General features: G+C 50.1%; 2 protein-coding genes across 5 annotated transcripts; one reads left to right on the top strand and one right to left on the bottom strand.

The window, feature by feature from the left end:
* The first annotated feature begins 1,524 nt into the window (after positions 1–1,524).
* Positions 1,525–15,017, top strand: LOC109755327 (uncharacterized protein At1g32220, chloroplastic). Its single transcript, XM_020314242.4, has 7 exons — positions 1,525–1,924; positions 2,063–2,156; positions 2,266–2,354; positions 7,137–7,192; positions 7,983–8,129; positions 14,283–14,408; positions 14,480–15,017. The coding sequence occupies exons 1-7, from the start codon at positions 1,785–1,787 to the stop codon at positions 14,758–14,760; spliced, it is 933 nt and encodes a 310-aa protein (XP_020169831.1). The 5' UTR covers positions 1,525–1,784; the 3' UTR covers positions 14,761–15,017.
* Positions 14,879–20,201, bottom strand: LOC109755328 (probable protein phosphatase 2C 39). 4 transcript variants are annotated; one of them, XM_073508602.1, is made up of 7 exons: positions 19,958–20,159; positions 19,676–19,817; positions 19,451–19,579; positions 17,407–18,706; positions 17,052–17,316; positions 16,455–16,558; positions 14,879–15,400 (listed from the first exon to the last, which is right to left on the bottom strand). In XM_073508602.1, the coding sequence occupies exons 4-7, from the start codon at positions 18,571–18,573 to the stop codon at positions 15,065–15,067; spliced, it is 1,872 nt and encodes a 623-aa protein (XP_073364703.1). In that variant the 5' UTR covers positions 18,574–18,706; positions 19,451–19,579; positions 19,676–19,817; positions 19,958–20,159; the 3' UTR covers positions 14,879–15,064. The 4 variants fall into 4 exon arrangements, with proteins under 4 accessions (XP_073364703.1, XP_073364700.1, XP_073364701.1 ...); XM_073508599.1 differs by lacking the exon at positions 14,879–15,400 and having other exon boundaries at positions 16,188–16,558; positions 19,676–19,808; positions 19,958–20,201; XM_073508600.1 differs by lacking the exon at positions 14,879–15,400 and having other exon boundaries at positions 16,188–16,558; positions 19,676–19,762; positions 19,958–20,197.
* Between the last annotated feature and the right edge of the window lie 7,079 nt (positions 20,202–27,280).

The following is a 27,280-nucleotide window of genomic DNA, read 5'->3' on the forward strand; positions in this document are numbered from 1 at the left end:
GGTTAAGTTTCAAGAATACGCTTCCATGAATAGGTTTTTTCAAAAATGGGTATACGAGGAGTATCTTCTTACATATAGACAGACACTCCTTCTCATATATAGACAAATAGTCCTTCAGTAATCTCAGTCATTGGTTTGCTGATAACCCCGTAATGTTTAATGAAATTCCTATAGCTACCTGTGAGACCAAGAAGTCCCCTGATCTCTTCACAATTTTTGGAGTACGCCAGTTCAGAGCTACAATAATCTTGCTAGGATCAGTAGAGGCTCCCTTTATGATTGATGATATGACCCAAATATGCAATTTCCTAATTGACAAAGTTACGCTTGCTCAGTTTAACCTTCCGTTGCTTTAGAGTAATTTTTTCAAACCCTTTTCACATGTGTTAGATATTGTTCAAAAATCTTACTATGGATGAGTATGTCATTAAAAATACTAGTGCAAAGTTTCATAGGACAAAACCAAATCGCTATTCATAGCAGCTTGGAAAGTACCTGGTGCTCCTGTTAGCCCAGATGACATAACTGTAAACTCATAATAACATATGTGAGTTTGAAATGTTGTCTTGAACTCCTATCCAGGAGCTTGATCTGATGGCACTCGGGTAAACCAACAAGCACCTCACAACTCATCTAATATTTCATCTATCACTGCTGGGGGGATTTTCCCTTGATGGTCTTCGCATGCCTATAGTCAGTGACTATTTTTCAAGTACCTTCTTCTTTCTTCTTAACCATGTCTGAGAGAGATGATAATTGATTACTCCTGACCTATATCATGCTACTAATAGTTCAGAAACCTTTTTTGTTCTTGTTGTTGATTGAGGAGCTATTTCTATTTGGTCTGATGGATACTAGTCTAACTCCAGGCACTATAGACATACTATGATCATACTCTCTTCTGGGTAGTAGGGCAATAGGCGCGGAAAACACTACCTTGAACTTATACAGTGGTTTTTTATATCTTATGTTGTTGTTCAGAACTTTCAGGTATACTAGCAGAATAGACTATCATAATTGTAAAAGCACATTCACATGTCTATATGAGATCCCACTTCCGCATTTTTCACCTTATGCTTCGTTGCTGCCTTCACGCGTAGGGCTGCGCTCTGTAGATCAGGCCTTGTAGGAGGGCACCATCCTCGGGTCCTCTGGCTTTGGCGGGAGGACGAACATCTCTATTTGCTCCTCCCACGTTGGCTTCATCGAGGCGGCAGGTGACATAACAATGGGGAAGGGGCGAGCTTTCACGCAAAACAATGACGAAAATGACCAAATGCACGGGCTCCACGTCGATTTTGGATGGGTCTGTGTTGTCGGGTGTGTATGTGGCGGATGTCCAAATTCCTCCAAATTGCCCGTCAGTTTGGTTTCGGTTTATGAGATTTTACACATCCGAACATATTAGGTGATCACCGTTTAGACGGCCGAAAATGTTGGGACTGTCCGGTCTGAATATTTAGTGGCGATTTGAATTTTTTGAGGGATATTTAGTGGCGATTTGATGATCCGACGACTGGAGCCGGTGTTCATGTCGACCGCGGCCGTGTCACACGCTGCTCACGCCACGCCACACCAGGCCAGAGCCACAGGAAAAACAAGCGGAGCGAAGCGAGCCACCTCCAAGTCCAACCCCACAGCCACCGGAACCGAAACGAGACGCACGCCCCACGCCGACTCCGCCGTTCGCTCACTCCCTCGCCACCCTTCGCCGACGCGGGCAAGAGAAGAAGCGGAAAGAGAGAAAGCGTCCCCCACCCCGCCTGGATCCCGCGAGCGGGCCCATGTCCCACTCGACACTGCTCGTCCGGCCGCCGGCGCCGGCGAATCCGTCCCTTCCGCCTCGCCAGTGCGCGCCCGTATCCGCAGCGGCGGCGACGCTACGCACGTCTCCTGCCGCCTCCTCCGTGGCTCAGTTCTCTAGGTTTCTCTCCCCGTCTCCCTCCCCTTCTCACCTGGTTCTTGCTCTCGTCGACCGAGTGATTGCTGCAAAATTGTGCGTGTAATGGATGCGTATTTCCGTCTTAGTTTGCATTGACCCGGTTTTCCCTTGATTACGCAGGCTGCGCACCAAGTGCAGGTTTGCCGCCCCCGGTGTCAGAGAAGATTACTCTTCTACGCCAATTGATGTCGTAGCAGACGTGAAAACAGAAAAGGCATGAAATTGAGTACCCGATGTCTGTTATCATTCGGCAGCGCTGTCAGGCACGACTCTGTTTTCTCCAGTAAGATTGGGTTTGCTGAAATACTTCCAAATGCTTGCAGATTGTAGTGTTGGGAGGAAGTGGATTTGTTGGTTCTGCTATATGCAGAGCTGCAGTAGCTAAAGGCATTGAGGTTGTGAGCCTCAGCAGGTACAACTTTTCCCTTATCTTTTTTTCTTCTTCTAGAAACACAGTACATATGCAGACAGTTCACAAACACGCACTTACATTTTTTTTTGAAAAGGAGGATTTACCCCGGCCTCTGCATCAGCATGATGCACCCAGCCATCTTTATTAATTATTCACCAGAGTCTGAGAAAATGAATACAAGGATCAACCCGAAGCCCCCTACAAGTATACAGATGTGCCCTATCCGCATGACAGACATAATCTAATCCAGTGGCCCGAAGACCATCCAGTCTAGGAGTCCCATAACGTGCACCGCATTGCCCACTCTCTAGGATCTGCCTCCGCCATCTTCCGCCATCCCGTCTTCAGGAGGAATCACTGCATATATCTTGCCAATCCCATCTGCCATCGACGTCACCATGACACCAGATAGTGCCACCAGCCTGCGTGCGTCGATCAATCCGCATCCAACTCTGAGACTCCACTGCTCCACGCCGCCGAGACCCACCGTCATCAATGCGGTCGATGTAACACCACTCCACCAGTTGGCCTCTCTAGTGAACCAGTGCTCCAATGCCCCTAGGAGGGAGAACGACACCAAAGTCTCCGTCATCACAAAGTCTCCGTCATCACAAAGTCTCCGTCATCATCCGATCTGGGAGACCCAGATCTAGGGTTTCCCCCGGAACAGCTGCCACCTGGAGGAAGAGGGGCACGCCATCTGCAACTGTCGACGCACCCAAGCGGTGCCCACCGGCCACCGCCACATAGCTCTCACGATGATGCCTTCAAGAAGGACACGACGCCCAGAGCACCGTCGTCGCCCTAGGTTTTCACCTGAGAGACCGTGAGGTGTGAAAAGGTAGGGTGGACCCGAACGACGTCTCCAGGAAGAAAAGCGGCACCCTCGGGTGTCGTCGCCGGCGCGGTCGGCAGGAGCCGACCTGAGAATTATCCCAATCCGGATCCCCACCTCCCGCTCCGTCCCAACCCTGTAACTGGCTAGCAGCACGGCCATGTCCGGTAAGACGGAGTGCACGCTACATGGGTTGGAGGAAGGAGCAGCTCGGCACCGTTGGCCGCCGGGGCAGCAAGCCGCGACACCAACCAGCCGGTGAATCGTCGGCCACCCGGTCCGATCCACGGCAGTCCACCCGCCCCGCCACGCACTGGACGGGGAAGCCTCACCAAAGGGACCGCCGTCCTTGATCCATGGGTCGCAGCCGAGCAGCCATCCGGACTTTCCCGGAGGGCGCCTTAGGCAACAACGGGGGGAGGAAGGTGCGGCGGAGGAGGAAGAGGTGTCGGGGTGAGGTGGCGGCGAAGGAGGGATCCGGCGGTGGCGCTAGATCGCGATCGCGAGTCCCTTCTGGCCGGAGCGAGTCGCGTCGCTTATTGGTGGCCATACATGCACTTACATGCACGCACACCCTACCCCTATGAGCATCTCCGGGAGACTAACGAAGTCATCACAGGGTCTCCCATTGAACGAACATCGTCAGAAGGACTGGAATAAATAAATCCAGGTAAGTGTGAGCACCCGAGCCAAGTCTAGGATTTGAACCCGGGTGGGCTGGTTCCACCACAAGGAATCTAACCATCTGAGCTATGCTATGCTCAATTCTCATCTTTTCTCTTATCGTTTGTAAAAACTTTATGTATGTATACCACTTCCTGCAAAATCCCTTGAGTGAGTTGTCCATGTAGTGCACGTTATCAATCCAGCAAGTTTCTTTTCCAAAGACCAAATTCAAGACACACCTCCCATCTGAAGCCTCCCTGCCCAGCACCTTGATCCTTCTAACTTTGTGTCAGGTAGATTTTTTTTTGAGTGAAGTACGACGGGTATCTTTATCAAATGATAGAATCAGGATACAACGGGGTGCAATGGCAGTACAAGCACACACACCGCCACTACAATAGGGGTAAAAAAGAAAACGAATAACAAGCCCAAGACTCTCCGGGCCAATCACTTCATGGGTAGCACCCACACAGTACTGTCAAAGGCAACACTCTACTGAGACAGCACGGCGAACGTAAACGCGCCGAGAACACACGGACGTTGTTGGCCTTACTGCACTAAAAGGAACCGCCACTAAAAGACTGGAAGAACGTGCGTTGGCAACCCATATCGGTCGAAAGACGTCAACAATCCACACTGGACGCAAGCTAACCTTTGCAGGATTTGACACCTGAAGCAATAAGAAGCAAGGAGCAGCAACCACCTCCCCTTGCCACCACAAACTGCTGTTGCGGATCTCAAACTGGCCATTCATGCTCCGGTGAGACGTGTGAGTCATGAACCAACCAACGAGGGATCCGTGGCTCCAAGACGACGCCTCAAAGAAGAATGGAACAATGTTGAAGACGCTACCGTCGTCGGATCCAGAGAAACCGGATATGAGGCTTTTATCCTGACAGTACTTAGGGTGGATGAGGTGTGGAGGCTTCACGATGACGCCTCCAAGAGAAATGACGCCCTAAGGCGTCGACTTCATTTGTGCCAACAAAAGCCGGCACAGGGCTTTTGCCGTAGCATCACAACTCAGCATCCCCACTGAACCACGCCGTCTGCGGACACCGCCAAGTGCCAATCATCACTGGAAGCTCTTGAACTTGCCAGCCTCCACTCCAGCCTCCCTTGGTGTCCGCATGCACACCAAGCCCATCTCAAGGCCACCAGATGCCTCCACTGTGCTAGATCGGGAGCTGCCGTACCGGCCGTTACAGATCCATGCCGCTAGACTACGACGACCACCGACTAGAGGCTGCCGCTGAAGGAGCCGACTCCTGCCGCCAAAGCCATCCTCCCCCAAGCCACCTGCCCCTCATTGCCTCTGGATGGATTTGAGGACCGAACACTGTCACCAACTAGCCATCCGAGAATACTGCAAACACCACCGCACCACTAGAGAGAACTCCCATCGCCTTCGGCCGCAGGCCCACCACCGGCGCAGCAGAAGGCGCCGGCGATGAGGGGCAGGTGGAGAGGCCTGAAGGCGGCGGCAGCGAGAGCCTCCCACGATACGGGAGTCGGTGGAGCCTCTTCGTGTCAGGTAGATAATCAAGGGAATACATATGTATATATTTTTTAGAACGAAGGCTCGCGGAGAGCCCGGCTTTGAATTAACAAAGCCATCAACCCGCTAGGAATTACAAACACACACAGACCACCTCGGCCAAACGATACAAGGGGACACTCTAGGAAGCTTACAACTCAACAGAGCGCACAAGCTCAAAAAGCTCATTGCTTGTCCTAGCCAAAGACTACAGCCAAACAGACGTCTAGGATAGGGACACACACAAGCACGACGAGGACCTGCTTACAACAGAGTGTAGAAGTGAGCCCGACCGACGCCCAGGGAGAAAGACTACACACATCCTCCGTCTCTCTCGCCGCAGAGGGACCCTTCCCTCTCGCCATGGATCGCAAGGCGCCGTACCGTCGGACTTGAGAAACGCTCACCCTAGAGCAGGAGAAGTGCTAGCTTCGAGACCTGGAGCAGCCGCAACACACATCCACTTGAACATTCGAGCACTCCGCGACTGCTGTGCCGCCACATCCTAGAACACCTGAGAACTGCAGGAAGGCCACCAGGTGCAGCTACTGAAGAAAGGCAGCAAGGGCATCAAGTAGAACCAACAGGCCATCGAAGAGCATTGCCAGGCAGCCGTTGAAGAAGAGAATCGGGGTTCCGCCGCTGGCGAGGCGCAGGTCCAGCGGGATAGGGTTGGGGTAGGGGAACCCTATCCCCTACCGCTGGGTCGAGGCGCCGCACCGCCGGAACCGGACCAGGCGCGACACCGGCAGAGAAACACCATCCATGAAGGAAACGGGGACGCCTTCAGCCATGCAGTACCACGTTGACACCGCCGTCACCGGACAACTCGAGCCACCCAAAGCTCCGACTTTTGAACCCCTCACCTGAACGCAACCCCCCAGGCGGCGCCCCCAAGGAAGACACGACGCACAGTGCGCCGTCGCTGCCCAATCCAAGCCGGATTTTGGGCTTTCACCCGGGAGGAGGAACAGGGGTGGAAAGGGGAAGGGCCTCTGCAGCACCTCCAAGGAGGAAGCACGGCGTCAAGGACGTCGCTGCTGCCGGGCCGGCCAAGCCGACCAACGGTTTCCCACGGCCCAAAACCAAACCACCGGTCACCCACCACCACCAAGACCGGTGCCCGGAGGGAAGCCGGCTGGAAGCGGCGGGGATGAGGGGGACAGGGGAAGGGAGCCAAACCTCACATCTGACGAGGGGAAGAATTCCGTGCCGCCGCCACCCGCCGTCGTCTCACCACCCGCGTGGTCGGGGCCGCCGACCAGAGAACACCCACGAACGACGCCAGCCGAGATGGCGCCGCCGCCTCGCCAAGGAGGGCCGCCGCCCCAGATCCGAGGTCCTCCTTGAGGGAAGGAGCAACCGAGGTCTCGCCGCCACCATCACCGGCGGCCACGCGAGCGAATCCGGCGACTTCCTCAGGTGGCGGCGAGGGAGGGAGGGTAAGGGAGAGGCGGCGCGGTGGGGAAACCCTAGTCGCCACCCGTGTTGCCCGAAGCGGACGACCTACATATGTAAAATTACTCATGGGATGATACGCGAGTTGCGGGAGCCTTTTCATGTCAGGCAGATAATTAAGGAAGTATGTATGGGCTGATTGCAGTGATTGAAGCATAAGGGGATTGAAGCTTTTTAAGATAATTAGGATCTATCATCTATGTTGAAAATTATTATTATTCAGGCATTATTTCTGAAAGCCTAATCTGCATCCTGTCATCATTTAGACATTCTATGTTAATGACAGGTCAGGAAGACCATCTTACTCTGATCCTTGGGCTGATGAAGTTACTTGGCTAGCAGGTAGGTTGAGTTGTGACATTAGGCTGTTACCTTCATGGTAATTAGATTTGGTTTGATCATGTTATCTATTTTGTTGGGTGCATGGATAGCAGGTTATCTGAGTTGTAACATTAGGCTGTTACCTTCGTGATAAATAGATTTAGCTTGATCATATTATCTATTTTTCTTGTGTGAACTGCTCCCTATATTAGTTACGTCCTCTAACCCCGAATGTCGTTGAGTTAACTCTTTATTTAAACCGGAGCTATGGTTTGCTGTTAGGATGGTTTTACCTGCATATTATTTTTCATGATGACATACACACCTGAGAATTCAAATTACATCAAATAGATTTAGTAAGATTTTGTTCTGGACTAATAGTTGTACAGTAAGAAGTACACTTTATAGATTATCGTTGGTGCTAAATAAGCAAACGTTACATGTATGCATTCTGTTGTGCTCCACATTGGTAAGTTAGTATTACTGGATGATGGATCCTTTTAAATTAATTTCCTGTCATTTTGATTTTGAGTTCTTAGATATGCATATACTATTTATTGCAAAATAGTTCTAAAAACACATGTACTCAAGACCACTTTTTATTTTGTCCTTGCTCACCTGGCTTATTACGAACGTGTTTTCTTGAGAAGTACTGTATTGCTTAAACATTATGCCTTGTATGAACCTTGGTATTCCCCCTTTACCACTTTTTCTCTGTAACGTAGCTACATGCTTGTACTGGATTTCCAAGAGTGTCTGGTATGGTTTTTTGGCCCTCTCATATTCAGTTAATTATCTTAATGTTATGCAGGAGATGTTTTCTATGCAAGATGGGAGGACGTTCTAGTAGGGGCTACTGCTGTTGTGTCTACCCTTGGAGGATTTGGTAATGAAGAACAGATGAAAAGGATAAATGGTGAAGCAAATACCATAGCAGTAGACGCTGCGAAAGAATTTGGTGAGTACTTTGCGATGATTAATGACAGCGATAAGATTATCTGTATGCATTTTCTGAAATTTTGTTGGTGTGGCAGTAGTTAATGTGATTCCATGACTGAACTAAATTTCAAATTGAAAGACAATAGTTTGATACAATGGGGGCCTTGGGGGGTTGGTAGGAGCTAGGACCCTACCGGGTCTAGGGCGGAGGTTGTACGGGAAGGAGGGAGGCTGACGGGGATGCGAGCGCGGCTGCCGGTGGCGGGGCGCCGTGGCGAGAGGCGGCGGCGATGAGAGGCATGACTAGGGTTTAGGGTTCCGGCTCCTCTGGGAGCCGGGCAATAGAATTTGTCTTATTGCTTAATTCTCAAAAGAGTCCTACAACTTGTTTATATAACCACGATGCGAATAAAAATAAGATAACTTGTGGGCTAAGCCCTAACTAAACCTGCCCGGTGGGCCTCCTACGAGCATAAGTCTGCCCGGTCATAACATCTCTCCCCGCCTGCGCAAACAGCTCGTCCTCGAGCTGGAAGTCTGGGTAGTGTTGGCGGAACTCGTCGCGCTGCTCCCAAGTAGCTTCCTCCTCTGGAAGTCCAGCCCACTGAATCAACACGTACCACACCCCGCGACGTAGCTGGGCCTGCAACACCTTCTCCGGTCCCGGAAGGAGGCGCCCGTCGGAGGTCGGAGGAAGCGCGGGAGGGGCCGCAGGTGGCTCCCCACGGAAGGGCTTCAGCAGCCCCACATGGAAGACGTCGTGGATGCGAGCACCGGCCGGAAGCTGAAGGCGGTAGGCCACCTTCCCGATGCGCTCCAAGACAGCAAAGGGCCCGGCGTAGCGAGGGCCCAACTTGCGTTTCGCGCGTGGGTCCAGTGACTGCGTAGAGTGGTGAAGGAGACGCAGCCACACCCAATCACCCACCGCGAACTCCGCCTCACTATGGTGGTCGTCGTAGTAGTGCTTGGCCAGCTGCTGGGCCTGAAGGAGGCGTTGCCGGACCTCCGCCAGCATCTCACGGCTCCGCAGAATGGGCGGGGGCGGTCTGCCGTAAACCACCTCAAATGGTGTGGCGCGCAGGGCCGAGTGATAGGAGGTGTTGTAGCAGTACTCCGCCCATGTGAGCCAATCCACCCAAGCGCGAGGACGATCACCCGTGACATAACGCAAATACATGGCAATCACCTTGTTGACGACCTTGGATTGGCCGTCCGTCTGAGGGTGGAAGGCCGTGCTCAGGCGGAGCTTCACGCCCGCCATCCGGAAGAGATCGCGCCGGACATGCCCCGTGAACACCGGGTCCTGATCGATCGAAGAGGGAAACCCGTGGAGGCGGACGGTACCGTCGAGGAAGGCACGGGCCACGGACGCAGCAGTGTAGGGATGGCCAAGCGCGATGAAGTGAACATACTTGGAGAAGCGGTCGACCACCGTGAGAATGACCGACTTGCCGCCCACCTTGGGGAGGCCCTCGATGAAGTCCATGGAAATATCAGCCCAGACCTGAGACGACACCTCCAAGGGATGTAGCAGACCTGCCGGCCGCAGTGTCTCCGTCTTGTTACGCTGGCACGTCACAGAGGACCGCACCCAGTCGCGGACCAGGGCCCGATCACCGGGGATGTAGAAGTCGGTGCGGAGACGATGGAGGGTTTTCTGCACACCCTCATGGCCCGCCGAGTGGGCCAGCAGCAGCACCTGGTGACGAGGATCGTCGTGCGCCGGCACGAAGATCCGGCGCCCATGCAGGAGCAAACCGTCGGCGAGGCGCCACGGCTCCTCCAGGTCACCCGCAGCCAGCTGCTGCTGAAGGAGCAGCGCATCCGGCGCGGCCGCGGTCGCCCGACGGATGTCGGCTAAGAGGGCGAAAGAGGGCCCCGAGCGGATGCAGAGCGCCGCCCCCTCGGAGTCGCCGACGGTTGTGTCGTGGTCGGCGTCGCGGCGAGACAGGGCGTCGGCCACGGTGTTAAGGCGGCCCGGACAATGCTTGATGGTGAAGTCGAAGCCGAAGAGCTTACTGATCCATTGGTGCTGCGGCATGGTAGACAGCCGCTGGTCCAACAAGAACTTGAGGCTGTAGTGGTCCGTGCGAATTCGGAACGACCGACCCCACAGATAGGGCCGCCAATGACGCACCTCCTGCACCAAGCCAATGAGCTCGCGCTCATAAGCCGCGAACTTAAGATGGCGCGCGGCGAAGGGCCTGCTGAAGAAAGCGAGGGGTCCATCGCCCTGATGAAGGACGGCGCCGAACCCCGCACCGGAGGCGTCGCAGTCCACGACGAACGGGCGGTTGAAGTCAGACATCTGAAGAATGGGGCCCGTCGTGAGGGCCCCCTTGAGGGCCTCGAACGCCGCTGTCGCCTCCTCATCCCAGGCAAAGGCGTCGCGACGTAGCAGGCGCGTGAGCGGTGACGCGATGAGGCTGAACTCTCGGATAAATTTTTGGTAGTACCCCGCGAGGCCCAGGAAGCCGCGAATAGCCCGCGGTGAGTGTGGTATCGGCCAGGCGGCGACTACTGCCACCTTGTCGGCGTCCATGGCAAACCCCCCGGTCGAGATGACGTGACCGAGGTAAGCGACTGAAGGCGTCCCGAACGAGCACTTCGAGCGCTTAAGATGAAGATGGTGCGCTCGAAGCTCGTTGAAGACGATGGCGACGTGCTGAAGGTGCTCCGCCCACGAGGCGCTGTAGATAAGAATATCATCAAAGAAAACAAGCACAAACCGACGCAAGTAGGGGCGGAGGACGTCGTTCATCAGAGCCTGAAAAGTCGCCGGTGTGTTGGAGAGGCCAAAGGGCATCACTAAGAACTCAAAGTGGCCGTGATGAGTCCGAAATGCCGTCTTGGTGACATCATCCGGGTGCATGCGCACCTGGTGGTAGCCCGACCGGAGGTCGAGCTTGGTGAAGAAGCGCGCCCCATGTAGCTCGTCCAGGAGCTCATCGACCATCGAGATAGGAAACTTCTCCTTAAGAGTCAGGGCATTAAGGGCGCGGTAGTCGATGCAGAAACGCCACGTGCCATCCGACTTGCGGACGAGGAGGACCGGCACGGAAAACGGCGACGGGGAGATCCGGATGATGCCCAAGGCGAGCATGAGCGCGCACTGCCGCTCCAGCTCGTCCTTCTGCAACTGAGGATATCGGTAGGGCCGCACTGCCACCGGTGCCGAGCCCGGCAGGAGATGAATGTGGTGGTCATAGACCCGGGCTGGCGGATGGCCCCGCGGCTCGTCGAAGAGGTCGTTGTGCTGCTGCAGAAGGTGATCCAACAGTGGATGCTCGGCCTCGGTGGAGGTCGCGGCCAGCTGGAGCTGTGGCGTCGCTGGTGAGGCGCCCCCAACGCCCTCCCACCAGAGGCGGCGACCGAGACGCCAGAAGGTCATTGTCAGGGCGTCGAAGTCTCAGAGGATGGGGCCGAGAGTCCGCAAGAAGTCGACGTCGAGGATGAAGTCGAAGCAGCCCAAGTCGATGCCGGCGCACGTGATGGTGAAGTGCTCGTCGCTGATGGTGATGGGCACGTTCTGTGCCAGCCCATGGCACCGGAGGCGGTCGCCGTTAGCCACGGTGACCCGAAGTTGCTCCCCGCCCGTCGGCTGAAGCGCTAAGCGGCGCATGGTAGCCTCAGGCAGGAAGTTATGCGTGGAGCCCGTATCCAGGAGGGCCACCAGGCGCTCGCCGTGAATCGTCACCGGTAAGAGCATAGTCCGCTCGTCGCGGATGCCGGCAAGCGCATGGAGCGAGACGACGAGTGTTGTCGCCGGAGCGGGCGCGGGGCGGCCTCCGCCGCAGCTGGCGGTGGCAAGTCGCCGAGCCCGTCGACGGGTGTGTCCTCCTCGACATAGTCGGCCGTCTCCAAGTAGAAGAGGCGCGGGCAGACGTAGCCCGACGCGTAGGGCTCATCGCAGTTATCGCAAAGCCCTTGGTGTCGTCGCTCGAGCTGCTCGGCCTGAGAGAGCCGATGAAAAGGCAGCGTCGCGGCCGGAGGCAACCGGGCCTGCACAGGTGCTGCCGGAGGCGGTCGGGTGGCCTGCCGGCCCCCTCGAGCCGGTGTCGCCTGCTGCAAGGCCTGCGCGCGACGCTCGAAGGCCCGAGCATAGTACATGGCCGTCTGGAGGTCCTGGGGTCCCCGCAGCTCCACGTCCACGCGGATGTGGTCCGGAAGGCCGCTGACGAAGAGCTCGGCCCGCTGCAGTGCAGTCACACCCAACACGTGGAAGGCCAGGGCCTGGAAACGGTCGGCGAAGTCCTGCACCGTGGAGGTGAAGGGATGGCTGCCCAGCTCCGCCAGTCGGCTCCCGCGGATCGGTGGCCCAAAACGAAGGAGGCAAAGCTCACGAAAGCGCTCCCAAGGGGGCATGCCGCCCTCGTCCTGCTCGAGGGTGTAATACCATGTCTGTGCCGCGCCTCGGAGGTGGTAAGAGGCGAGCCAGGTGCGATCCGACGCGAGTGTGCGCTGCCCGCGGAAGAACTGCTCGCACTGGTGTTGAGCCAGTTGAGGGGGTCCTCCGTACCGTCATAAGTGGCGAAGTCAATCTTGGCGAATTGTGGCGGCGTCTGGGTATGAGCGCCGTGGCCGACTGGCTCTGAGGTGCGGAGCAGTGAGGACGATCGCGCCTGGTCGGTGTTGGCGCGGCCCGCGTAGGGACCAGCGGAGCCGGACGGGTCGTCGTACTGCAGAGTGGGCGCCGGCGGTTCCCCGACTGAAGTGTAGACTGGCGGCGGTGATGATCCGGTCAGCCGGGCCGGAATTGGGGACGGCGACGGCGGAAAGCGAACATGTTGGATTGGGACGCCTCCCTGCGTGGTCGGCCCTGGCCCGGTGCTGAGCGGCGGAGGAGCCGACAGCGGCGGCTGCTGCTGGAAGGGCCCGGGTGGCGCGGGTGGCGCTGCGAGGGCCGGTGCCGGCCACTGTGGGGCAGCGGCGGGCGGCGGCTGTAGCGGCAGCTGGGGCTGGAGAGACCCGGCGAGCGCCGCGGGGGCCGAGTACCACGGCAGGGCAGCCGGCCCGGTAGCGGCGGCCCGCGGCAGGGGCGGCGGCGGCCCGTACGGGCTGGCCAGGTACAGCCGTATCCCCTGGACTGCGGTGACGAGGTCGTTGAGGACCCCGGTAATCTCCGCCGGGGAGTAGACGGCGGCGGGCGGCGCGGTGGAGGGCGGCGGTGGAGCCCAGCGGCGCGGTGGGGAGGGCCAGCAGCGCGTGGAGAGGATTGGCGGTGCGGTGGTGATGGGGTGGGTGGTGGTGCTGACATGATCGGAACCGAGCTACCTGATACCAAATTGGTAGGAGCTAGGACCCTACCGGATCTAGGGCAGAGGTTGTACGGGAAGGAGGGGGGCTGACGGGGATGCGAGCGCGGCTGCCGGCGGCGGGGCGCCGTGGCGCGCTGAAGGAGAGGCGGCGGTGATGAGAGGCGCGGCTAGGGTTTCGGGTTCAGGCTTCTCTGGGAGCCGGGCAATAGAATTTGTCTTATTGCTTAATTCTCAAAAGAGTCTTACAACTTGTTTATATAACCACGATTTGAATAAAAATAAGATAACTTGTGGGCTAAGCCCCTAACTAAACCTGCCCGGTGGGCCTCCTACGGGCATAAGTCTGCCCGGTCATAACAGGGGTATGCATTTGGCACCAATAGGATCTTGACTTATGACATTATCCCAAATGGTCCCTTGTAAGTCCACAATTGACAACTCTATGGAATAGTTTAGTTGCAGAATCAATTACTCTCTGACCACTTGAATTATAGGAATATATAAGAAAACCTGTACAATACCTGTTTGTTCATTTTAATACCATAACTCCTACATTTACTTTTAAACACTGAACTCTCTGTAACAGTTTCTAATTAATGAAAACTAAAAAGTGCTCTTTTAATCATTACAACTTAAACTATAGGAAAAAACAAAACTTTATCATTAAGGGTGCATTTGCTGGAATATCAAATTTTAAGTTATATTGTGTTAGGGAACTTGCTATCCTGGTTAAACCTTCACAACTAAAGATTGAAAACTTCAAACGGCTGAGACTTCTCCTTGCTGTATAGTTGAAAACTTCGCAGTTAAGTTATATTGTGTTGCGGTTGCCTAGCACTTAGCTTACTCTTCCTTTTAGTGTCTGAAAAATATAAAAGAACATAACATAAACAGTTTGCTATGTTCTTCTGCAGGGATCCCGAAATTTATTTTGATCTCTGTTCATGATTACAACCTTCCATCCTTTCTCCTTACCTCGGGCTATTTCACTGGTAAGAGAAAGGCTGAATCTGAAGTCCTCTCCAAATACCCATCCTCAGGTTAGATCTCTGCTACTTTATTTTGTTCATATGTGTTTATCAGAGTATCGAATCTAACCTCTATCTTTCAGGTGTTGTATTGAGGCCTGGGTTTATTTACGGTAAAAGGAAAGTCGATGGCTACGAGATACCACTCGACATAGTAGGACAACCACTAGAGAAGCTACTTTCCTCTGTCGAAAATTTCACCAAACCATTGAGTGCATTGCCTGGTTCGGACCTGGTCCTTGCATCCCCTGTGAACGTGGACGATGTCGCCTACGCCGTGATCAACGCCGTCATAGACGACAGCTTCTTTGGCGTATTCACAATCGAACAAATCAAGGAAGCGGCAGCCAGTGCCAGAGTGTAGAGATCTCCATATCTGGAAGTACCTTACGAGGGATGCTCATGTTGTTGCAAATCTTCCATAATAGGGGATAGCTCAAGGCCAAACTCAGTACTGCAATGCTGTGCTTAGAGAGTTTAAATGCACTAACACAATCCATTCCAAAAGCTGTAGTTGTTCATAGCAGGCAACACTCTTCACAAGGGTTCATCTTGTAACGGCCCATGCATACATAGCTGAAATACGAGCACAAAAATGGGTTGCAACAAGCTTCACCATCAGAAGAACCCCACGTTTATTCTTTAACCTCACACATAACCTCGGTTGCCTAGTACGGCCTCAGGCAATCGAAGAGGCGGCGGTGATCCGATGAGACGGCTTCTTCCGACGAGCCTGATAACGGAGACCTGATGATGGACGACGGTGAGATGCCGGTTGGCGTCAGGCACTGCCTCGGCGCTCCCGCTCCCGGGCTGTCTTCCCCGTGCGCCGGCGGCGGCCGGCACGCGCCTGGGCTGCCAAGCTGCAGCACCTGCATCTGCATCTTCTTCCTCTGCTCCCTCCTCACCATGTTGCGCTTGTTCACGTAGTCCTCGTGGATGAACACGTCCATTGACGCCTCTCTATCTCTCTCCGATTCTGGACTACTCCTGCCTCCAAAGTCCTAACATGGCTGGATCACCAACACGAGCACAAACGCAGAGGAAGGGCGCAATTATACTACGACTGGTCTGAAGCCAAGCACGTCGCTCTCGCCATTTTAACATTTTTTACGAGGCACAGCGCGCAAGCTGCCATTGGTCTATGCCAAGTGTGAAGTCCACAACGCTACAAAAAGAAATGCTTGCCGAAAGACGATGGCAACAAAAAAAAAGCACTAATAACTACACTCCGAAGCTGGGTGAGCAATAAGCGCGCAGCCTCTGCTTACGGGGAAAGCAATAATCATGCAGGGCTTTTCTCTCTCTTTCACTCTCGTGTATTGTGACGATACCCATTCTTGTCTCTTCTTGTGAAAAGGTAGGAGACTCGTCAGAATTGATGTGTCAAATGGCAAAAAAGAAAGAAAGAAAGAAAAAAAGCTCGAGAATTCGTGGTGTGCATTGGCAGAGTAGCAGGGACAACGGTGTCTTCCAGGTCGGGGGGCTGGGCAATGCAGCGACAGGGAAGTTGATCACAAACCACAAAAAATACTGGAGATGTGGAAAGATTGGTAGCTTGTGTGATGTGACCAGGATTCATCACCCCTCCCCTACCACATAACACCTTGTGGTCGCTAAGACGCTAAGCAAATGCATCCCGCAAACTCAGCAGGACCCAACACACTAGACTGGTCTTTTTCATAGATCCTCTCCCGGTTTCCATTTTATCTTCAGACCTGTAAAGCTTCACCACAAATAGTGCCAGGTCATAAGAGCTGAAAGGCATCACATCCCGCTCTAAAGTGCTCATGCAATCGCAATGCCGAATAAGAGCGGCGAAATTTTTCGTTACTGCATGCAGAATTAAGCGGAGCAAGTCTCGGTGCACCTTTTGACTTAACAAAAGATATCTGTTCGCACCCAAAATTTCCGGGATATACATACATTATTATGATTATTGACTATCACACCAGAACCCTGAAAAAGATTCATATCCTAACACCCACAAAATTTTATGCGGCTGACAGCCTCTTCTTGTGATCGGCACGTCTTTCATATCGAAGTTGATGCGCTCACCGTCCTTCGTGCGTTCCCAAGGATGATAACAATGACAGTCACGTCGTCATGGTACTTTCTCCTGCTCCCAACAGGTATCCTCATAAGCTGTTCAGCTGTTAAAGCTGGCAAGGCATAGGAAGAAATTAGTGGAGAGTTGGTGTTAGTTTTACTTGCTTACAGCTATGGTTCCCCAAAAGGGTTGCCAAGATGGTACTCTAGTTACAAAAATCAAAACAATTCATCAACGTAAATGTACTCTCACACATACTGCCTCTTCATTCTCATCTGATGTTATTGTCATGATATATGCATGTCTAAAGTCTAAACCAAAAAAAAAAGGAGGGACTTATAATTTTTCTACAAGCCTATAAATAGCTATCTGACATCAATGACATACTTTTAAGTTAAAACATGTTTGGTTGTTACTTGGTATCACAGAGCTTTTACTCACTTGACAGGAGTTAAGGGGGTACTTGCCTTCCTATTATAACATGAGAAGGGTGTTTCTACAATTGGGTTGTTCATTACCAATCACAAAGGCAAATGTCTTCTATAGACTCTTAATGCTAATTATTTGTGTATCAAAAAAATAAATTTGATATATTTAGGGGATACCTGCTTCTTTGGCAGCTTTATGTACAACTTGCTCGATGAGATATTTTGCAGGATCGCCAGTTGGATTATCATGCATAAATTGATAAACCAACTGAACAACTTCATCGTTACTGAAGAAATCAAATAAGCCATCACTGCCAAGCACAACAAACAGATCGTCTTCCATAACCTTGTGACTCAGTGTGTGTGGATTTGTATATACGTAAGGCGGGCTGCACAAATTACGAACTCGGAGAATTCCCATCAGTGCATCATTGAACTTTTTCTGCAAAATTGGGATTAAAGCATGGGCATTAGTTAAGTCATACGAATGTCATGAGTTTTCATCACATGCTGAAGTATAAGATGCTAGTACCTGTTTAAGGTAGCCAACTCCAAAAGCACGAGTAACCTTCAGCTTCCCTTTTACTTTGTTACCCATCACAACTTTAGAGTCATTAGGATGGTCAGCTAATAATTTTTGGTATTCCAATGGATTTTCAAGTGAGTGGATCTCTGTCAATTGAGTAGCTTTCACTGTATCCATTTCTGCATATGGCATGGAAGCAAGCACAGCTCTACTATCCCCAAGATTTAGAATGCACAAATCTGTTCCCTGAAGAAGCACAACCAGGACACAAGATCCAACTGAAACTAAATCTGGTCTATCATCCATATCTTGTTCAACCATGCATAAGAAATCATTCTCAGCTTGCTCAACAGCAGAAGTGAGGCAATTCAGCACACCAGATCGAAAACTTTCAGAAAGTTTTACATCTTCATTCTCTGCAATTTCCATGGCTAATGTCAACTCACTTTTAACACCATTAAGGGAGTCCTCTGATGAGCTGCATAGGCCATCTTGTTGCTTGATACGGCACTCTAACAAGTATAGGTAATATACTATGTTATCATATAGAGTTACTGCCAGAAAATCAGCTGCATCTCGTCCATTAAATCCATCATAAATTCCACAAATCAACCATCCATTTTTCTCAGAGCACACAGCTTGGACTCTATCCTCTCCAGCAGCTCCACCAGCCATCTTTACCTCGGTACCAGTCAGAAAATTGGATGATACAGTTGTTGGAGCGCTGGACCTCCAAAGATTTTTACTGATTTCAAATATGGAGCTCTCAGTTGATGCAGGGCTGCCTTGTGAGGTGGATAGCAAGTCCAACCTTGACATGGATGGAGAAGAGACGATTTTTCTGAAAGAATTTGGAGAATCTAGTTCTGGTAAAATTTCTTCCCCAATAAGACCCTTGCATATATTTGTATTGGCCAGTGTGAAGTTTGCACTAATTGCGGCACCAGATAAGCAAGTAAATGAGCCATTTCGTGACTTCGTCATGGCATTAGTTTCAAACCTCATCTGGGGAGAGGTGTCATGCTCATCATTTTCAAGAGGAAAACTCTGATAAGAATTGCAATGATATCCAAAGCTTACGCTGAGATTACTACAACTCCTGACAAGTGTGTCTTCGTCCTCAGAGCTGACGCTGTGATCAGTGTTGCCCTCATAAAACAGGTCATCCACCATCTTCTCTATGGAAGTGTTGCACCAATAACGGTATAATATTGCTGACAAACTTGGCTTTTGAGGTTCTGATGCTTACTCAAATGCCATGCCGAATACAGTTGCTTTTATACTTAAAAGGAAATGCAAACCAGACCTGCAATATTGAGCCAAACCATTAGCTAAATACAACGCAAAAGAATTCTAGCAGTTAGCATAAACATGATAAACAGCCGTAAAAATATATTTCAACGAAATTAAAAGTTTCAGCAATACTGAAAAATTATATTTTATTTTAGTACATACCATCCTGCTACCCAACATCATACATATATTTTTGTTATTTTGAGGGAAGTGATGTAATTGATGATGGTAATATCTCGATTTTTGTTGTTCATAAGTACTTTGATCTCCTATACCTTTATAGGTAATTTTTTCTGATCATACTTCCATCAAAATTTAATCAGGGAAAGAACATTATGCCTCAACATACATGCTGTGAATCAACGAGAAAGCACCAGTTTGGCATCTGCATCATGTATTACCTACTAGTCTTGTGCATTCTCATGAATATTTATCATGACTACAAACAACCACTATGTGAGCTGAGTTGTACGAGCTGTGCCTACTTACCAAAAGTATGGTGTGATTTAATATTGGCCTTTAATATTTGGAGAGTGTTTCCTTTTTAAGCTACCACAGACGATAAGACACGCATGTCGAAAAATTCTTGTCAACTGAAAATACCACATCTCATACGTCACAAAATTTAGCAAGACATGCCGTTACGTTATTTATTTATTTTCGCTATAATAAAATGGATAAAGAACAGCCTCAGGACTCTGCAGAGGAACAATAGCCTGAAGCTCAAAGAAAAGGCGAATGGGAAGAGAACCATAACCTGAAGTGAGAAGGGATTATTTCTATTTAAGCAGCGATCCCGCATGCGACACGGCAGGACGGGTTTATGAACTTCGCCGCAGCGGCTATGACCGGTGTTTCCACAAGAGCTAACCTTCTTGGACTTCACCTATTTACCACAACAACAGCAGCAGACTGCTCCATGAGAAGAAGGAACAAGGAAACGAAGGAGAAAAGAAAGAGAGTGCGGGCGCATGATACGCACAGATGCATCCATCTAAGTTCAGAGAGATGGGAACCGGGCCAGGTGATGCAGCCCCTCCTCCCCCTTCATCCCTGAACCCAATCCAATCTGCGATTTAAAAAACCAAATTGGCTCCTAGGTAAAAATCCCGTTCCTGAAGGCCCTATCATACACACACGACATGAATCAAGAACCAGTAAACGCACGGAAAGGAAAGACAACAGATGAGCTTGCATGTACACGCGTATACACAACGCGGGACAGAGAGGAGGGGGGAGATGATGATTTCGAGGATTCATTCACCTTCCTGACGACCCGCGGTCGAGGGCGAGCAGAGCTGGGGCGGAGGAGTGGCGAGCGGGAGGAGTAGGGAGCTAGGACGAGACGGGTGTGGTGTGGAGGATGGGGGGAATTGTTGGGAGGAAGGTGTGGGCCGAGGAGAATATAATGGTGGTGGTGGGCGAGAGAGGAGGAGGACTGGAGGAGGGAGGGAGACGGAAGCAACGAGCTCAGTGGTTTATTTTCATTTTGTTTTTCGGATCTGACTGTTTCTGGAGAATTGGATATGCCAAATCTAACCGCGTCCTTGCCCGCCTCCTCGCGTCACAATCTCTTATTTCGTTTATTTTCTCCTTTTACCTTTTGAAGCCGTTTGCCTTTTTTTTCCCTTTCGCTTTTGCTTTTTGCGATTTTTGTTGGCTAATCCTCGTCCCCTGAAATTTTCTTGTATGGATGACATTGGGCCTGCTACACGTCGGGCGGCGCCGCCTCGCAAGCCGTCGGATCTACACAATCGATCAACCAAACGTCTTCATCTACTTTGCAATAGATGTCTTGTTGCTGAGACATTCTTTTTTTGTTGCGGAGACATTCGCAAGAGAGGTTATGTTTTTTCTTTTGCAAAAAAAAAAAGTTGTGTTGTGGGATTTATTTTTTGCAGCATGAGTTATGTTATTGATTTTTTTTTGAAACATGGATCATGTTGCGGGGATTTTTTGCAAAATAGGTTGTGTTGCGGGATTTAGCCGTCGCGTGATTTAGCCCTTGATCAGTTGTTGCGGTTGTGTTGCGGGATTTAGCCGCTGCGTGATTTAGCCCTTGATCAGTTTGCAACAACATGCTAGTTGCAGAACCTCTTTCTGAAAAAAATGAATCAACTACAAACATAGAGTGTTTTGCTCCCGGTCGTATGATTAAGAGTTTATTCAACGGACATGTAGAGTGGAAGCTCACGCAAGATCGGTCGGTTGAAGGGAATCATTTCCCTTTATTTATTTTTTGACCACGGTGGGGAGCTTGAAGAAAATTTGTAAGATGTCAGCAAGAAAAAAAATATTTCGATCTCGCGCAGGAATATAGTTAAGCTTCCCAAATCATCTCCGTGGAAGCACCCTTCGTCATCAGCAATAATCTGCACAACGGGTCATATTATCTTGTTGATATATGAAAGAAATCACGTACCTCTGAAGAAGAGACTAGCGGACCCTGAAATATTGCACATCTCATGCCATATTATTCTTAGAGCCATTGGTTTCAGTATTTGTACATACCTTATCATGTATATACATATTTAGTGATCAATCAAATAAAAGCCGGCACCTCTGAAACTCGGAGTTTGTCGTTTCATCTCAGAAGTTGTATATTGAGTCTTTATTCTTTGATCATTGATCACTTGGGGGCTTTCAACTCATCGAGTTTACGTATTAAAATCCCTTTTGACTCGGCATATGTCACTATAATACTTGGTTAAACCTGCCTGTTAGCAAGATGCTACTCCGAAAAGGTGACCCGGCTGTACTCTTGATAAGTCAATCACACTTATGCCTATCATGGCCTGTATTGACCCTGAACTTATCAAGGTTAAAACACCAGCTCAAGTCACATGAGAGCCGACTTTCAAAGAGTTAGGATCAACCATAAGAGGCTACAAGGCCTGCTTCACCAAAGCGAATCAGACACGTGCCTCGAATGTCGGTCTTTATGTTGTGCCTCGAAAGCGAATCAGACATATATGCATTTTGGTTGCAAATAATTCCGGGTTATACATAATGCCGAGTCAAAATTTGACATGGTCTTGGCAATCCAACTTGTGCTCTGTAGTATATTACAACACATGGATTTTTCATACATCAATTTGCCGGGTTGTCTTATGAAAACAACCCAGGATTTCAATCACAAGACATCAAAGACAATTTGCCGGGTTGAGCAACAATCATCCTCATCAATTTATCATAGAGCGAAAGTTAAGGATATTCAATGCACAAAGGCATTTGCAGATGAGAGTTTTCCTATCAACTATTACAAGCCACACTTGGGCCATTTTTCATCAAGTTTTTTGAAATACAAGCCGGCGAAAGTTATTACTGCAAGCCAGCTATGGTGCTCTCCGGGTTGTTGTTCTCTTGACTTCCTTCTGCACCAGTCGCGACCGTGTCAGCCTGTGTCGGCTCTTCTTGATCCTTGGGGGCTGCTTCTGCTCCCGTCTGGGGTCGTCTGCCAACCACTGGATTGACGACAAAGCTTGGAAAAATGAGTCCTCTCTCATGACAGATGAAGGGTTGACATCAGGAGCAAAGTTTTTCTTACGACAAGGAGGAATCAGCTCCACCGGCTTGGGCTCGCGCAAACTCATGCGTTTGTCGGCTTCTGCATAGGCAGCTTGGAATTTGGTCAAGTTAGTTTCCTCTGCAATCTTCGTCACCGTCACCCGGTTTTCCCTCGCACAATGCAGATAATCCTTTTCTGTAAAAGGCGTGTTATCCACGTTAAATTCTGGGAACCCGTCACCTAGTAAAGCCGGCTCTAGCAGAGTGAGATAAGCTTTTGCGCGCGCCAGAGCATGCAGAACCCCTTGACGACAAGGCCCCCTTTTCAATTCTTGGATCCATTGAGGGACAGTAGAAAGCTCCTTCAACAAGTCCATGATATAGTGTGGTGGCGCTTTCGTATTCTTGACTGCCATGACGCAGTAAGCACCACCTACATATAACTGTTCCAGGAACTTGTACACAACCTTCAGCTTCACCAGAGGCAGTTCAACCAAATTGTGGCTTCTTTTGCCCATCGGTACACATAAAGACACATCAGTAACCCGACTAATGTCTTAAGCTGACAATAGTTGGCAACTCGCAAGATTTCATACTTACCGAAGATGGCTATGCACATATATCTTTAATATGGCCTTTCATTGTCGCCAGCTCTTGAGTCACTGGCTCAAGTCTTGACTCGGCTTCTTCTGCCCGCTTTATCAAGGCCACTCTTTCTTCTGCGAAAGTAGACTTGGTTTTCTCCAAAGCGTCTGTTACAGTCAGCAAGGATTTGTGGAAATCGGAATAAAGTTTCTCTGCCTTTTCTTCGTCTTTAGGTTTTTCTATAAGTCAGTTGCTGATGACTCGGCTTGGTTCAACATTTCCTGCACACCAGTTTCAACGTAAGACAAGTCATCGATAGTCCCGAGCCGCCGCGGGCGATCGACCTGGCACTTGGGGGCTACATCATTGAAAATTTCTTACATAGTCATGAGCCGCCGCAGGCAATCGACCCGGCACTTGGGGGATACATCAGTCAGTTATACGTTCACTCGTAGCAAGTCCCATGAAGATGCCAGCATTCAACATGGCATTGGGGGGCTGATACGTCTCCAGCGTATCTATAATTTTTGTTTGTTCATATTATCATTCTTGGATGTTTTACAATCATTTTGTAGCAACTTTGTATCATTTTTTGAGACTAACCTATTGACATAGTGCCCAGTGCCAGTTGCTATTTTTTGCTTGTTTTTTACTTCATAGAATATTAGTACTGAACGGAGTCCAAACACAGCGAAACTTTTTGGAGAATTTTTATGGACCAGAAGAAACAAAATGGGCCAAAGAAGTACCAGAGGGGTGCCCCGAGGGGGACATAACCCACCTGGGCACGCCTAGGGGCCCAGGCACGCCCTGGTGGGTTGTGCCCACCTCGGTGGCCTCCCGCACGACCTCTTTGCCCTATAAATACCCAAATATTCCAGAAACCCTAGGGGAGTCGACGAAACACAATTCCAGCCGCCGCAAGTTCCAGAACCACGAGATCCAATCTAGACACCATCACGAAGGGGTTCATCATCCTCATTGGTGCCTCTCCGATGATGCGTGAGTAGTTCATTATAGACCTACGGGTCCGTAGGCAGTAGCTAGATGGCTTCCTCTCTCTCTTTTGATTCTCAATACAATGGTCTCTTGGAGATCTATTTGATGTAACTCTTTTTGCGGTGTGTTTGTTAGGATCCGATGAACTTTGAGTTTATGATGAGATCTTTTATCCATGAATATTATTTGAGTCTTCTTTGATCTCTTATATGCATGATTATTTATAGCCTCGTATTTCTTCTTCGAATCTTTGGTTTAGTTAGGACAACTAGATCGTTTTTTCTTGCTATGGGAAGATGTGCTTTGTGATGGGTTCGATCGTGCGGTGTTCTTTCCTAGTGACAGAAGGGGCAGCAATACACGCATGTATCATTGCTATTAAGGATAACAAGATGGGGGCTATTCCTACATGAATAGATCTCGTCTACATCATGTCATCGTTCTTATTGCATTACTCCGTTTCTCCATGAACTTAATGTTGGAAATATGCCCTAGAGGCAATAATAAAGTGGTTATTATTATATTTCCTTGTTCATGATAATCGTTTATTATCCATGCTATAATTGTGTTGACCAGAAACTCAAATGCATGTGTGGATACGTAGACAACAACATGTCCCTAGTAAGCCTCTACCGGACTATCTCGTTGATCAAAGATGGTTGCGGTTTCCTAGCCATAGACATGAGTTGTCATTTGATAATGGGATCACATCATTGGGAGAATGATGTGATGGACAAGACCCAAACTATAAACGTAGCATGTGATTGTATCAAGTTTATTGCTATTGTTTTCTGCATGTCAAGTATATGTTCCTATGACCATATGAGATTATGCAACTCACTGACACCGGAGGAGTACCTTGTGTGTACCAAACATCGCAACGTAACTGGGTGACTGTAAAGGTGCTCTACAGGTATCTTCGAGGGTGTCTATTGACTTGGCATGGATCAAGATTGGGATTTGTCACTCCGTATGACGGAGAGGTATCTCAGGGCCCACTCGGTAATGCAAGATCACAATGAGCTTGCAAGCAATGTGACTAATGGTTTAGCCACGGGATCTTGTATTGTGGAACGAGTAAAGAGACTTGTCGGTAACGAGATTTAACTAGGTATGGTGATGCTGACTATCAAATCTTGGGCAAGTAACATACCGATAGACAAAGGGAACTGCATATGGGATTAACTGAATCCTTGACATCGAGGTTCGACCGATAAAGATCTTCATAGAATATGTAGGAACCAATATGGGCATCTAGGTCCCCCTATTGGTTATTGACCGTAGAGGTGTCTCGGTCATGTCTGCATAGTTCTCAAACCCGTAGGGTCTACACACTTAACGTTTGGTGACGATATAAGTATAATTGAGTTGTGTTTGTGGTTACCGAAGGTTGTTTGGAGTCCCGGATGAGATCCGAACGTGACAAGGAACTTCGGAATGGTCTGGAGGTGAATAGTGATATATTGGACGAAGGGTATCAGAGTCCGGAAGTGTTCCAGGGGCACCAGGTTATGGCGAGGATGGCCGAAAGGGGTTTCGGGGGGCCCCGGCAAGTGTTGGGCGGACTCATGGGCCAAGGGAGGGGGCACACCAGCCCACTAAGGGGCTGTGCGCCCCTGTCACCCCATCTCACATAACCAGGAGAGGTGGGGCGCCCTCCCTAGGGCAGCCGCCCCCTTTGCCTTGGGGGCCAAGGATCCTAAGGGGTTGGGGGGGCAAAACCCATCTAGGGTTGCCCCACCTAGGCCACCGCCCCCTAGGGGAAACCCTAGGGGCCACACCCCTCCTCCCTTCCCTCTATATATAGAGGTAGAGAGAGGGCAGCCGCACCCCTATACGCCATAACGCTGCCCCTCCTCTTCCTCGTAGCCCTCTTTCTCTCCGTAGTGCTTAGCGAAGCTCTGCTGAGATTCCACCACCGCCGCCGCCGCCACGCCATCGTGCTGCCGGAGGACTCGATCTACTACTTCACCATCGCTCGCTGGATCGAGGAGGTGAAGGCGTCATCAAGCCGTACGTGTGTTGAACGCGGAGTGCCGTCCGTTCGGCACTTGGATAAGGAGTTCGCGGGACGTATCGTGATTGGATCGCGAAGACGTTCGACTACATCAACCGCATTTCTTAACCCTTCCGCTTAGCGATCTACAAGGGTATGTAGATCCAATCTCCTCTCGTAGATGCCCATCTCCTAGATTGATCTTGGTGAGCATAGGAAAATTTTTGTTTCCCATGCAACGTTCCCCAACAGTGGCATCATGAGCGAGGTCTATGCGTAGATGGCATCACAAGTAGAACACAAAGGAGTTTGTGGGTGTTGATATTCAGATTGCTTCCTTCCTTGGTCTTTTCTTGATTCAACGGTATTGTGGGATGAAGCGGCCCGGACCAACTTTACATGTCCACGTACATGAGACCGGTTCCATCGACTGACATGTGACTTTGTTGCATAAAGATGGCTGGCGGGTGTCTGTCTCTTCCACCTTAGTTGAATCGGATTCGACAAAGGCGGTCCTTGTAGAAGGTTAAATATCAACTTTCATATCACCATTGTGGCTTTGCGTAGGTAAGAGTCGTTCTTGCTAGATACCCATAGCAACCATGTAAAACATGCAACAACAATTAGAGGATGTCTAACTTGTTTTTGCAGGGTATGTTGTGATATGATATGTCCAAAGACATGATGAAATATATCTGATGTATGAGATGATCATGTTTGTAATAGTTTATATCGACTTGCATGTCGATGCATACGGCAACCGGCAGGAGCCTTTGGGTTGTCTTTAATTACTGTATGACCTCCGTGTCAACCATTAAGTGCTATGTAATGCTTTACTTTATCACTAAGCAGTAGCAATAGTAGTAGAAGCATGGTTGGCGTGACAACCCCGATGGTGACACGATGATGGAGATCATGATGATGGAGATCATGGTGTCATGCCGGTGACGATGGAGATCATGCCGGTGCTTTGGAGATGGAGATCAAAAGCACAAGTTGATGGCCGTACCTTGTCACTTATGATTTGCATGTGATTTTAATCGTTTTATGCATCTTATTTTGCTTAGGACGAGGGTAGCATTATAAGGTGATCCCTCACTAAAATTTCAAGATAAAATTGTGTTCTCCCCAAGTGTGCACCATTGCGAAAGTTCGTCGTTTCAAAGCACCACATGATGATCGGGTGTGATAGACTCTACGTTCGCATACAACGGGTGCAAGCCAGTTTGCACATACGGAACACTTGGGTTAAACTTGACGAGCCTAGAATGTACAAATATGGCCTCGGAACACAAGAGACCGAAAGGTTGAACATGAGTCATATAGTAGATATGATCAACATAGAGATGTTCACCATTGAAACCACCTCAACTCACGTGATGATCGGACTTGGGTTGGTGAATTTGGATCGTGTTACACTCGGACAACCGGAGGGATGTTGATTTGAGTGGGATTTCTTAGGTAATATGATTAATTGAACTCATTTTGTTGGGAAACATT

This window comes from Aegilops tauschii, chromosome 2, assembly GCF_002575655.3.
Source record: "Aegilops tauschii subsp. strangulata cultivar AL8/78 chromosome 2, Aet v6.0, whole genome shotgun sequence".
NCBI classification, from domain to species: Eukaryota; Viridiplantae; Streptophyta; class Magnoliopsida; order Poales; family Poaceae; genus Aegilops; species Aegilops tauschii.